This window comes from Cuculus canorus, chromosome 6 (assembly GCF_017976375.1).
Source record: "Cuculus canorus isolate bCucCan1 chromosome 6, bCucCan1.pri, whole genome shotgun sequence".
In the NCBI taxonomy this organism is placed as follows: Eukaryota; Metazoa; Chordata; class Aves; order Cuculiformes; family Cuculidae; genus Cuculus; species Cuculus canorus.
In genome coordinates this window covers 1,165,758-1,179,722 of record NC_071406.1, presented here as the reverse complement: position 1 = coordinate 1,179,722, position 13,965 = coordinate 1,165,758, and the positions used below count along the sequence as shown (strand labels likewise).

At 49.1% G+C, this 13,965-nt stretch overlaps 1 protein-coding gene across 1 annotated transcript in view; it reads left to right on the top strand.

Moving 5' to 3' along the window:
* KCNJ3 (potassium inwardly rectifying channel subfamily J member 3) overlaps positions 1-13,705 on the top strand; it is a 50,572-nt gene extending 36,867 nt beyond the window's left edge. The window contains exon 3 of the mRNA XM_009557419.2: positions 6,120-13,705. Coding sequence (XP_009555714.1) covers positions 6,120-6,703 — 584 coding nt within the window. The 3' untranslated portion in view covers positions 6,704-13,705. The remainder of the gene's footprint in view (positions 1-6,119) is intronic.
* The last annotated feature ends 260 nt before the right edge of the window (positions 13,706-13,965 follow it).

Here is a 13,965-nt window from a genome sequence, read left to right as displayed (position 1 = left end):
TGCCTGAATGCAGGCGGCGCCATCTGCGTACTTTAGAAATTTGGAAATAATTTGAGGATTATTATAGGATAGAATTAGTCAAAGCACTTATTTACTGATTTTTTTGTCCTGTATTTTACCCCCTCATTAATTCGGGGAGGCGGCTCTCAGCTGTTTTTGCCATTCTCTGGTCACTTCAGGAGGGACCATGTATTTTAGGACACATCTGATCTATCTGAAGTCATCAGTAGCCACAATGAGGACTGCAGCTGAGCTCACAGGGTCCAACGGCACGTGTGCTCGTGACAAAGGAGAGGTTGTGCGTGTTCAGCTTTGTCTGATACCTGTAACAACAGGGACATCATGGCCAACATACATGGGACTCCCTGGACATCGGACCACGTGGAGCCTCCATCCCTTAGGGTTTCAAAAAGTGTGTGGCTGTGGCACTTGGGGACATGGTTCATTTGGCACAGTGGGGTTGGGCTGATGGTTGGCCTGGATGAGCTGAGAGATCTTTTCCAACCTCAATGATTTTATGAGACTGGATTTTTAGTGGGTTTGGTGGCAACAACTGCTGTCCCGTGGGATGCCTTTGCCTTCCCAAGGACCTGGCCTTATCCTGTGGGGAAACTAGGAGCTATCAGGAGGATTAGCTGAATTATTAAGTTTTCAGGTGCTGGGGAATTCTGACCCCAGCATCACCCCAACGGCACCAAACCTCCTCTGCGTCGTGCGTTTATTGAGTGAGCAGGCTGAGAGCTCCGGTCCCTGTCAGCTCTGTCTGAGCATTTGCACAATGCTGTTTATCGCTGGTGTTTCCTGGAAATGGAAAATTGAGTCTGAACCTGCCGTAGGCAGAGAGAGAGCAAAATAAAAGCTTAAATAGTCTGCTGCTCGGCTGAGGGTGGGATAATTGCATCCACTTTTTCAGCTCGGCTAGGGCTCTAAAACCAAGAGTTCTACCTCATTAGAAAAAACAACTTGTAATTAATAATGTATGATGTGACAGATAGATGTGTTTTTCTCCAGCGATAACACTTGCTGCAGGTAGACCGAATACTGAGAGGAGAAGGCATGGTTATTAAAAAAGAAATAAGAGATACTTTCATATCAAACTCGAGGAGAGAAATTCACCAGCCCATGCTCGTCTGCTGGAGATGATTTATTTAAGGAAATTAATGGAGAATATTCTTAACTACGCATGGCTGGGCTTTTCCCAGATTACAGACTGGGACGTTACGTACTGGGCTCTGCAAGGGATGCCGGGTCCATATGGATTGCGAGAAATGACTGAATTTAATCAGTAGCAACGTTTCTAATTACACCTAACACTAAAGCTCTCTCTAACACCATTTCAGCCTCCACCCACGAGAAGGGGTGGAGGAGGGCAGCGAAGCTGTGAAGGGTCTGGAGAACAAGTCTTATGAGGAGCGGCTGAGGGAACTGGGATTGTTTAGCCTGGAGAAGAGGAGGCTGAGGGGAGACCTCATCACTGCCTACAGGAGGTTGTGGTGAGGTGGGTGCTGGGCTCTTCTCCCAAGTAACAAGAGATAAGACAAGAGGAAATGGCCTCGGGTTGCACCAGGGGAGGGTTAGGTTGGATATTAGGAAAAAATTATTTTCTGAGTGAGTGGTGAAGCCCTGGCAGAGGCTGCCCAGGGCAGGGGTGGAGTCTCCATCCCTGGAGGGGTTCAAAAACTGGAGGCACTTGGAGACATGGTTTAGCAGGCACGGTGGGGTTAGGCTGATGGTCAGACTGGGTGAGCTTAGAGGTCTTTTCCAGTGTTAATGATTCTATGATTCTGAGTCCTCAAACTTTACCGATGCCTTCCTTTAAGCTCATAATTCTTACAGGTTTGAATACAAGAGTCAGCTGCTGAGTTTTGTGGAAGGAATATAAATCCTGGGAGCAGCAAGAGAGAACCTGGGTAGAGGTGGTCCCAAATACCCAGTGGTGAGGTTTGTGAAGGGATGGGCTGTTCAGACAGAATAGGAGGGGTGCTTCTGCCTGCTAATCTCTCCCCTTGGATGTAGGGAACAATGGTTTTATGGCTTCTGTTTTTGAAGTAATAGGGGTTTTATTGGACATTTGGATTGGGTTTTATGCTGGAATATGTGCATAATTGTGCCTGGTTTTGAGGTGGATTGTTGGGACTTGCAGGCAGGCAGAGCTTTGCTATAACGTGCATCACAGTCACTGGCTGTTAGCAGCTTCGGAGAGCGTTTGGTGATGGGCAGTGTGTTAGGAGCGATGAGCAAAGCGCATTGAAACCCTTTCCTGTCATGAATGGATGGCTTTGTAATTACACGCACTGCATCGAGAGTGTTTGCTTCCAAACAGGAGTTTAGAATTTATGCTGGAAATGAATATAAATAATATAGACAACTCGGTAACATTTTAACGGGCCCATTAATATGATGAAGGCATCGAAGGATCTGCTGACTGCGTACCCTGCTGATGGAGAACTGCTCAGAGGGGAAGAAAGCGCAAAAAACCCAAAAAGCCTTTCATAGCAACAGAAGGAGAGGAAAACTTATTAGCTGATGTTAATGGCTGGAGCTGGTAGTGTGAGCCCATGCCCATCGCAGTGTGCAGCGCTCGTGGGTGTCCATCAGCAGCCTTGACGTGGCCCAGCGTGGCTGCCGGCCTCCGGCTGCTTTCGTAGAATTATTAAGGTTGGATGCGACCTCTAAGCTCATCTATCCCAACCCCACTGTGCCTACCAAACCGCATCCACAAGTACCGCATCTACGAGGTTTTTTGCACCACTGCCCTGGGCAGCCTCTGCCAGGGCTTGACAACCCTTTTGATCAAGGAATATTTCCTAATATCCAATCTAATCCTCCTCTGTCACAACTGGAGGCCATTCCCTCTCGTCCTATTGCTTGCTCCTTGGGAGCAGAGCCCAGCACCCACCCCACCACAACCTCCTTTCCAGGAGCTGCAGAGAGGTCTCCCCTCAGCCTCCTCTTCTCCAGGTTAAGCAGCTCCAGGGCCCTCAGCCGCTTGTTGTACTTTTTTAAATCTCCAGAAAGAAACTACACCTCCATGATGATAAAAGGTCTGTATTTATCTGTGCATAAACTAATGGAGAATAATCCTGAGGTGGTTACCAAAAGGCTGTCCATGGCAGGTTGCACCCAGGTGCTCCTGCTGCTTCCGTGGGTTAGTGTGGAAGTAGCTGCTGATTTTCCCTTTGGTGTTTTCCCATCCAGGCATTCTGCTGAAGATGCAGCTCATGGTGCACATAAAGGGAGAGCCAAGCTGTGAGTGAGGCATGTCCCCCACCATGCTGATGCTGTGGGTGATGTATGAGCCCACCACGGCTGTGCTGAGGGTCACCCTTGTTGCGGGAAGCAGCATAGCGGATTTTGGATGCCCTGGGCTAGATGATGAGTTCCCAATGTGGGATGTACTCTGTTCCCGTTCCAGCCCTGAGGACTGTGCCTCTCCCCAGCACCGCTGCCGGCCTTCGTTCTCGTAAGGAGGGAGCGTGGGCTGTGCCTGGGATGCTTGCAAAGAGCTGGTGCTTGTTCAGTGCAGGGATGTGGATAATGGCTCGGGTCACCCAGTGCCTTATGCAACTCCATTGTTACTGCTGTAATAATGCAAGGGAGACGGTTACAGCAGGGCCGGCTGCTCGGAATGCGGTAGCAGAAAGGTGTTGCAGAGCTGAGGCTGGGCTGAGCAAACGGAAAGGCAAGGAAGAGCCGGGAAACGCAGCAGAGCTGGAAGGAAGCCTGAGAATTGATTTCTTGTCCAAGGGTTTACCAGAGTGCATTAGCACCTCTTCACATTGCCTGCTCGCGGGATGGGTATTCGCTGAAATGACAAGCACGTTGGGGGCTGCTGATCGTTCTGAGAGGCTGTGGAAGAATTTTTTGCCATCGGGTTTGGTAGTGAATGAGTTACATTGATTTGAAAGAAAAATGATTTACCTGCAAATATTTCTCTCTGGTGAGTTTACAAAGAGTTGCACCAATAGAACAAAATGTGAACCTGATTTTCCTGTGACTCAGCTGATCCAGGGATAAAATTCCTGCTTTGAAAGCCTACAGGCAGCAGAGGGTGTGGAAGGCAGCAGGATGATAGCTCAGGAGGTAGAACTAGCCTGGGCTGCATCCAAAGCCGTGGGGCCAGCAGGGGATTCTGCCCCTCTGCTCTGAGACCCCACCTGGAGCCCTGTGTCCAGTTCTGGAGTCCTCAGTACAGGGAGGACATGGAGCTGTTGGAGCGAGTCCAGAGGAGGCCACGGAGATGATCCAAGGGCTGGAGCCCCTCTGCTCTGAGAACAAGCTGAGAGTTGAGGTTGTTCAGAGAAGGCTGTGGGGCAGCCTTAGAGACCTTAGAGCAGCTTCCAGTACTGAAAGGGCTCCAGGAAAGCTGGGGAGGGGCTTCTTACAAAGGCCTGGAGTGACAGGATGAAGGGGAATGGCTTTAAATGGAGGGGGGAAGTTTTAGATTAGACATTAGGAAGAAATTCTTCCTGATGAGGGTGGAAGGCCCTGGCCCAGGGTGCCCAGAGCAGTGGGGGCTGCCCCATCCCTGGAGGGGTTCCAGGCCAGGTTGGATGGGGTTTGGAGCCCCTGATCCAGTGGGAGGGGTCCCTGCCCATGGCAGGGGGTGAGACTGGATGGGCTTGGAGGTCCCTTCAGACCTAAACCATTCCATGATTCTATGACAGGAGAGCCTATCCGTGCTGGCAGGGGGGCTGGTGCCCCGACACCGCCCAGCACTGGCCATGGGATGCTCTCGGGGATGTGGATGGGGATAGAGATGCAGGTGTTGGCTGGTCCTGTGCTCTAGTCTCCTTCCCCAAACTCTGACAACACTGCTGACCCTCATGTTTCCCCCCTCCCATGGCTTTTTGGTGGCCCAGATTATACAATAAAGCTTAATTCTATTATTTTTAGTGTAGCCAACTCAAAGAAAAAGCCACGCGGGTCGTCTCCCCGCAGCAGTCGGCTCTGGGCAGAGCAGCGTTGCCGTGGCCGGGGTGGCTGCCCCAGTGAGGTTCCCATGGGATCATGCCAGAGGTGCGGCTCAAAGCGCCGTAGTGAGGTCACCGATTATCAACTCTTCTATACAGAGAGATTTGCATTTTAAGCAATTTGTTATCTAAAGTGCAGGTGACCGGAGTTAAGCAGCCATCTGCTTCCCAGGCATCACAGACCCGGCTCTAAGCACAGCTCCTGCTATTTGCATGTGTTATCAGCCGTTTTCAGCTCCTGATGAGATCTCCCTCAGAAGTCAGGTCTGAAGATGCAGAGGGGAAAGGTCTGGGCTTCCGCAGCGAAGGTTCGGTTGATGAGCAGCTGTGGAGTAAAGGGCACAGATGGGAGAAAGTATCCCTCTAATTACCATTTTGCTAAAATTTGCGTTTTTTTTCTAAACCTGCTAAGTATGGGATTGCTTCCACATCACTTGGTAAACAGAACCAAACCAGATGGTGACTGGGTGAAAACGCACCTTGTTTTGCTGTCTGAGGCTGTGGGAAGGGGTGAGGATTGTGTGGTCTCAGGCTCTGCTCCTGCAGATGCTGGAGCTCAGGTGAGGTCCCTTCACAGGCCACGGGGGCTGCAGTCAGTGCAGAAAAACCCTATTTTCATGTTTTCCTCCTAAGGAGTAGAGCAGAAAGCTGTGAGGTTTATGTCTTGTGACATCCTCAGACCTATTAGTGGTAGAAATCGCTGTGCAAAGCTAAAACTTTATCCCTAAATAAAGTGCAATAAAAGGTTATAGAATCATAGAATGGTTTGAGTTGAGTTGAAAGGGACCTCAAAGCCCATCCAGTGCCACCCCTGCCATGGGCAGGGACACCTCCCACTGGCTCAGAGGCTCCAAGCCCCATCCAACCTGGCCTGGAACCCCTCCAGGGATGGGACAGCCCCCACTGCTCTGGGCACCCTGGGCCAGGGCCTCCCCACCTGAACAGCAAAACATTTCTGCCTGAGATCTCATCTCAATCTCCTTTTTTTTTCAGCTGAAAACCATTCCCCCTCACATGTCAATACCTTTTCTTTTATACATCAAAAACATGATATATGTTTAACTGAAATGTTCAAAAATCCGCAAGATTTATGTGCGTCCGCACTTCTCCGTAACTGGTGAGAGTTTTTCTCCCTTGCTCTTTCAGGAATGACGTGCCAAGCCAGGACATCCTATACCGAGGATGAGGTGCTCTGGGGTCATCGATTCTTCCCTGTTATCTCCTTGGAAGAGGGATTCTTTAAAGTGGACTACTCCCAGTTCCACGCGACGTTTGAGGTCCCCACTCCACCGTACAGCGTGAAGGAGCAGGAGGAGATGCTGCTCATGTCCTCTCCCTTGATAGCGCCTGCTGTGGGCAACAGCAAGGAAAGGAATAACTCGGTGGAGTGCCTGGATGGTCTCGACGAAGTTGGCACAAAACTACCTTCAAAACTTCAGAAAATAACTGGGAGGGAAGACTTCCCAAAAAAACTCCTCAGGATGAGTTCCACCACCTCTGAGAAGGCCTACAGCATGGGGGATTTACCCATGAAACTCCAGCGGATCAGCTCGGTCCCCGGGAACTCGGAGGAGAAACTGGTGTCTAAAACCACAAAGATGATGTCGGATCCCATCAGCCAGTCGGTGGCCGACCTGCCGCCCAAGCTGCAGAAGCTGTCGGGCGGCGGCAGGATGGAAGGGCACCTGCCCCCTAAACTGCGTAAAATGAATTCGGATCGCTTTACATAACCCGACGGGACTCGGAACCATCTTTGGAGCTCGAACTGCTACTTGGCAAGGGCAGCGTGGGCAGGAGAGCAGGCCCTCTGTGTGCTGAACTCTGTGGTCCCCGGCGCGCCGGGAGGCAGGAGCATCCCCTCGGCAGCGGCGGCTGCGCTGTAAGTACGGACGGCAGGACGATGGGCGAGCTGGTGTTCGTTGGCATGTAGTATCACAACGCGCATGCAATACTAGTGTGCAATTCTTGCATATAGTTTTATGGCATGACTCCTACTATATTTATACTGTATGTCCTGAAAAATTTGGAAAGGGGCTTCCTTTCCCCTGTGTTTCTGAAGAGGAAGGAGTTGGCAAAAACATGTGAGTGGGTAACTTTCAGGGTAAGTCATAATTTGATTTGAAAATGGTTTGGGTTGGTTTTTCTTTCCTGGTGTGGATTGTGATGTTTTGTTCAACAAAGTCGTTACAGTGCATGTGCTTTATTTTCTTAAAAGAAGGCATATTAGTAATTCCTCACACCAAATCTGCTGGCCTTAAAACAACTGCCGGTTTCTATTTTGCTTTAACGTTTTCTTGGAGTTTCTTTTCCTGCATCTGGGCTACCAGAAAAAAAATGCAAATATATTTCATAAGGCATTGTTTAGAGACAAAAACTTGTATCAATGAGCCTAGGCAGAACAATAAACACATGAATAAAATTAGCAGTTTAGATACGATTAGTAAAAATTTTTTATAATCTTGGTGATTTATACTATATGTGCAAGAAAACTACTTTAAATAAGCAGGCGTGCCTGATTTCTTATGTTGATGGAGTAGCTAAACGTGGAAATACCTGCACGTCTCCATGAAGCCAAGCAGGTATTTATTCTGGACGAACTGCACGCCAAAGGCAGAGCCACAATTCCCCTGTAATTCCGCAGTGTCCGGGTTTCCCTCCCTTGTGCTTTGACAGCCCAGCTGGGCCAGTAGTGACACAGGTGATGGTGTGAGCTGTGGTCTCGTGGCCGGAGCTCTGTGGCGTCACAGCGAGTCCCAAGGCACGTGGTTCCTTGGCTGGCGGCTCTGCTGCCGGCATTGTCGCTCCTTACTGCTTTCTCTATGGTGAAAATGATGTTTAAACATGTTCTTAACTGAAGTTGACCCTGTGGGTTTCGAAATGAGTAATACTTTGTATAAATGTTTGTTTTGATAGTCTTCTGTGCTTGTGTTTGGGTTTCCATCTCGTTGTGCTCTAGTAGGGTTGAGCCAGGAGGACTGGATGTTGTGCGGGTGCCCTTGTCATCATGGCTTGTGGTGCTGGAGCACGCCACGCCATCCCAGACCCTTCCCAACATGCTGGAGGTTCGCTGTTGTGGTGCCCATGGTCTGTGCTTGGGGCCCAAGTTGTGGTGGCTTCCTGGGGGCTCCTTCTCGTAGGAGGTCTGGGTGAGATGAAGTGATGAGTGGCACCATCAGGGAGCCAGGTATGAAAGCCACCTCTGGCAGCGGCCAGGAAAAGAGCTTAGAGTGACATCATCTGGAGGGAAAAATACCCTTGAGACCCCAGCCAGGTGGTCCCACGCATGGACACGCGTGGGTCAGGAGGTGCTCACATAGCTGCAGTCATGGATGGGCTCTTCTGATTCGCAGGCTTTGGACCATCCTGCACAAATGCTGACGCTTGCTCCATAACTGATAGCAACAAATCTGATGATCTTTGAGGAAAAACATTGGTTTTGTTATAAATGTCGTGGAATAAGAACTCAGAAGCTCAGACACTGCTGTGGCTCAGTGCTTTCCCTGGAAGTTGCAGTGGATGACCTGTCAATTGTACATCCAAGGACTTTATACCGACTTCCAAAGTTCCTTTCGTCATTTATCATGATTTTTGAGCGTCACTGCATGCTTTTTACACCTTTGGCTCTGCTGCAGTTCTCTGCACCCTATTGTTGGAGGGCGTGCGTTGCTCCCTGTGTGCTGATCCCGTGTTCTACCTGTGCAGTGAGCAGATGGCTGATGTGGCAAGGTAAAATTGGGACTTCTTTTCTCCTGGTTGCTAACACTTCCTCAGGTTGTCTTGTAAAATACTGCTGATTTTTGTGCCACCTCTAACTCTTCTACCAGTCCTTGACTAACAGCAAATATAGCCATGCATAACTGCCAGGTGTCAGCGGTAAAAATGCCACAACGGCCAAAACAGAGAGCCAAGAACATTAATCGACATGGTAGATGCTCATCCAGTGGCACAGCCGAGCAATGAGTCCTGCCAGCAGGCTTGAGCAGATCGGTCTGGTTTTAGAGGAAAGGTCTCCAGCAACCTGACCTCTCCTCAAAAACTCCTCTGGTTTATTTGAGGTGGGTGGGGAACTGCTGCCTCCTTCCTGGGATGCTGCGGGAGTGTGACCCAATCAACCCACTGCCATTTGGTGACATTGCAGTTGGACTAGATCATCGTTGTAGGTCCCTTCCAACTGAAAATTCTCTCTTTCTCCTGGGGATTGCTCATCCTTGCTTAGTTCCCCTGGTGGATGGTCCAAGGTCTGGTTGACTTTTCTTTATGGAAAAATGAATGTGCCCTGTCCTCAGAAGAAGAACAATGGTGTTTCGCCAGCCATGTCCCGGGGCCACCACCATCCTCCTTCCCAAAAGTCATTGGGAAGGTGCTTGGCTTCCCAGGCCGGCAGCAGGGAGGGTGGCAGCTCAGTGGCTGCAGAGTCCTGCCTTTAGGAGAGCCAAGGGGCATTTTCCTTTGGGAAGCATTGGGTTGAATCTGTGGACAAGAGCGAGTTGAGTAGGAGCAGTGTGGATGCATCCTACAAATGGAATTTAAAATAGGTGACAGGGAGAACTGTTAGAGCTATAAAATATCCTGCAGCATACTCAGTTGCCTGTATAAAACAATCTGAAGGTATGGGAGACACTGGGAAAGTATCCTCACTTTTATGAAATTAATGTCATAGAAAATATTAAGTTATGATTATCTATAAATTTTGATATTTTAAAATCAAAGTATGCCCCTGTCCTGGCTGGACAGGAGATTTTTGAGGGCTGGGGCTCATATTGCAATGCGTTGCTTATGTTAAGGTGACAAAACAAGCGTCTTTCTTGACTAAGAGTGGAAGTACCAACACGGATGCTAACTTTGTTTAGTTCTTGATTTCAGGACACTACTTCTAGTTAATATTTCACTTCGACTCGTGTGGCCACTTCTTTTTTTGTTCCTATTTAACATTTTAGCCCAGCCCTAATGCTTAACGCTAAGAAAAAGTGACTGATTGCACAGCCGGTCTGTGTGCTCTACTGCTGGATTTATGCTTGAATTCTGTTGTAAATTGTACAGAGCCAAATTAGAAGAAAGTCAATGCATTTTCTGGCATGCAGTCTATCCCTGTATAAATGTACAAGTTTATTTGGATTATACAAGATAGCAAACTCTTGTATTCATTAATACTGCAAGCTCAGTTTTATCTAAAGCTCTATTAAACTTCAAACTGGTTCGGTTTCAATGTGTTTGTCTTTTCTCTCACTCCCTTTTTATTGCTGTAATAAATGCGTGTGTATTCAAGCTGCTGAAGGGCTTCTGATTTCACAGTCGGCGGGGGCGAAAGGCCAAGCTCTTGATTGCTCTTAAACCCAGTAAAAACAGAGCCTGAGTTCGGTCAAGGGGTGCTCTCGGGGTCGCTGTGACTGAGCCCAGCGCCAGGAGCGCCGAGTCTTCCGGGAGGACAGCGAAGAGCAGAGCGCAGGTACGTGCTGAAACCCTCCGGGCTGTGTCGTTCCAGCAGCCCCAGTGCCCCGCAGGATTCGCTTGGTGTTCATTGATGAAATCCCTTCTCTGCAGCGCAGAGACCGGGAGCTCCTTTTCTCTGCATTGAGAAGGAGAAATTTTGATGGTTATCTCCCGCATCCAGCCCCAGAAATTAAAGCTGCAGAAATCAATAGAGATCTCAGGTCTCTCCCGTTAGGAGAGCAGACCTTTCTCTTTGGTTTATACTATAAATTACCCTATTCGTGGCTGGGTATCGCCACTCAGTGTGGGCAAAATATGTTCTGTGCAGAGGAAATAAGAATGACAAAGGCTGTGTGATGATAGCTGACATCTCGACTCCTTCCCCTCAGGAGGCTCTGGAGGAAGGTTACGAAAGCGTAACGTGCTTTGTGTTTCCCAGTTCAGCGCTCTCCTTGCCCTGAGTCCCAGCCTCATATCGCTGGGCCACCACAGTGTAAGGTCACCCCTATATATACGCTTGTCCCTATATCAAGGAATCATGGAATGGTTTGGGTTGGAAGGGACCTCAAAGCCCACCCAGTCCCACCCCTGCCATGGGCAGGGACACCTCCCACGGGATCAGGGGCTCCAAGCCCCGTCCAACCTAACCTTGAATGTATTTTTTCCATAGTGTTAGAAGTGACGGGATCGTAAAAGCTGGACATTCCTTCGTGGGTTCTTGCATCTGGTTTCCACTCAGTTTTATTCTTGTTATTTCCACATCCCCCAGTGCAATAGCGCTGGAATACCTGTATCTGCTAGCAGATAGCCCAGCTTCCAAGGCACATCCTTGGGAATCAAGGAGCCATCCTGCAGCTGCCTGTGTTAAAAGCGCTGCAAACCGAGGTGTCAGTGCTGCTCTTGGTGTGATTGCATTATAGGCTGCAGCAGCACAGGGAAACACAACAGCACAGGGCTGGAGCAGTCCTGCAGCATCAGGCGCAGAACACATTGTAGGAAATGGCCTCAAGTTTCACCTGGGCATGGTTAGACATAGCTGCAGGTTAGACAGGAGGATAAACTCCTTCACCGAAAGGGTTCTCAGGCCCTGGCAGAGGCTGCCCAGGGCGGTGGTGGAGTCCCCATCCCTGGAGGGGTTTAAAAGACATGTGGATGAGGTGCTTGGGGATGGTTCAGTAGTGGGCAGGTACGGTTGGAGTGGGTGATCTCAAAGGTCTTTTCCAACCAAACGACTCTATGCTTCTATGATTCGTTTATTTCCTCAGTTGAAACAAAGTGAGTTTGTGGTGACTACTTGGAGATATGAAAATGAATTTGAGGGTGGGTGTTAAATACCTGCACAGGAAGCACATCTGCCTGGGAGGAAGGATGGGAAAGAAAGAGAATTGTAAGAGCTCATATGGAAATATCTTTCACCCCGTGTCGGGGCAAATGAGAAGAATTTGAACACCTTTCCACGAGGTGTGAGGGCTTTGTTCCGCTCATGGTGAGGAGAAGGTGGGGGTGTTGCCAGGGCAGAGTTTGAGCTCTGAACCCCAGCGGGGCAGGATTGACGGATCAGGTCAGCACTGAAGGGAGCTAAAAACATAGATTTAAAACAAATATTAAATGGGGCACCAGGCGGCCCCTGCAGGCACTGCCCGTAGCGGGCAGGAGGGGTGGCTCAACATCTGTCTGTGATAACAGGAACACCAGTTCCAGGGATTTGAGGTGAGTTACAGTTATGCTTCTCAGCTCATGAAAAGGCAAAAAATAAATGAAGAGAAGGAGAAGAAAGAGAGAGAGAGGGGCAGTGAGAGAGGGAACCTATCCTTTCCTGGTAGCCTAATCTTTGTGTAGCTCTAAGTACTGTTTAGCCTGAGTGCAATACTGGTTTTGTTAATCTGTTTACACCATCTCCACGCACTCTCTTATTGCTGCAAAAAATGCACTTGAATTACTGCTCCCCAGACAAACATCTGTGCCTCATCCGTCAGAGGCTGGAAGGCCCTCGCTGAGCATCGCAACCGCTACAGCCCACCCAACGGCTGAGAGAGAGTGATGGGCTTCAACGCCATCGCTTGGGTACTGGTTGGGACGGCCAGGCATCTTATCCCATCCACGCTGCAGCCCTTCCTCATGAGCGAGGCAGGGAAATAGGGTTCTCCCATTTCACAGCTATAGTTGTTTGATTCTAGACATTATCGAGCTGCACATCCCCTGGCTGAGACTTCTTGGACTGTTTCATCCACCAGAGACCCACATCAGGACCAGACGGGTGCACCTCCCTGGAGGAGGAGGCTCTCTTGACCCACGTACCGTCACCACGTAGAGTCATCCCCTTAGCCAAGAAGTCCATTCATAGCAATCATGGACTGTGGGCATCACCAAGTGATCCATGGAGATAACTCCAATGCCATGAGGAGGTTCTCACTCTTAAGCACAGTTTATGGTCATGGTAACTGGGCAGTTTGGTGAAATCACCGAGACTAGCAGCACTTCGCTCCTGTTGGATGGGGGATGCAACTGAGAAGGAAGCAGAACACCACACGTGACCACCAGTTATGCAATTTATCTTTGAAACGGCTTGGCCAACCCACGCCAGGAGGTCCACCGGCACTTGCCATAGCCATGCAGCTGCTTATGTTTTGGTGCCCATTTCTATTTGTTCCAGTAACGGGCTTTGCCCAGCTGGTGGAGGTTTGAGGAACAGCGTGAACTTGATGTAAGGATGAGATGTTCTGGTGACTGCAAACATCGTGGGCTCAGTGGAGCTTTGTCTGTGTATCCAGGTACAGGAGGTAAGGCAACATAGGTAAGAAAACAAAATACATGTATATAAAATATCATACGTATATACATATATATAGCATACATATAGTAATTACATATAGGTTCCTAAGAAAATATATGATGTGATGTGCATGTATCCATAATCCTACAGGTAAGAGCAGTCAATAGAGCTGTTCAATAATTCAGATTTATTCCCTGTTTCCCCTCTTGAAACGTTTACATTTATTTCTGTCTAAAAATGTTTGTAGGTTTAGCTCAGCTTTTTGGGCACCGCCTTTGGAGTCGGGGCTTTGGATTCATTCCACCCCGACTGTGTGCGATGGAAAGCTTGTGACAGATGGACAGGCACGCGAAAGCGAGAAAGCGCGGGAGAGCTGTTGGAATAACCCGGGGAGACTTTTGTCTTGGCATCCTCCAGACTTTCCCTGGGAAGGCTCCAGGCGTCATCTCCTTAAGCATTCTTGGAGCCTTCATGAGGAACAAAGGAAAGAAAAGCCGAATTAATGCACGGCCCAACACAGGGACAAAAGTAAGTCCTATGCTGAGATGATGCTCAGGATGAATATAAACATGACCTTAGATTCATAGAGCCCCGTGGTTGGGAAAGACCTTAGAGATCATCAGCAGCCTCTGCCACCGCCCAAGAACCCTTTCTGTGTAGAATTTTTTCCTGATGTCCAATCTAAGCTTCCCATGCCATAGCTTGAGGTCCTATCACCTCTTGCTTGGGAGAAGAGACCAACACCCACTTCTCTGCAACCCCATTTTAGGCAGTTGTAGAGAGCAATAA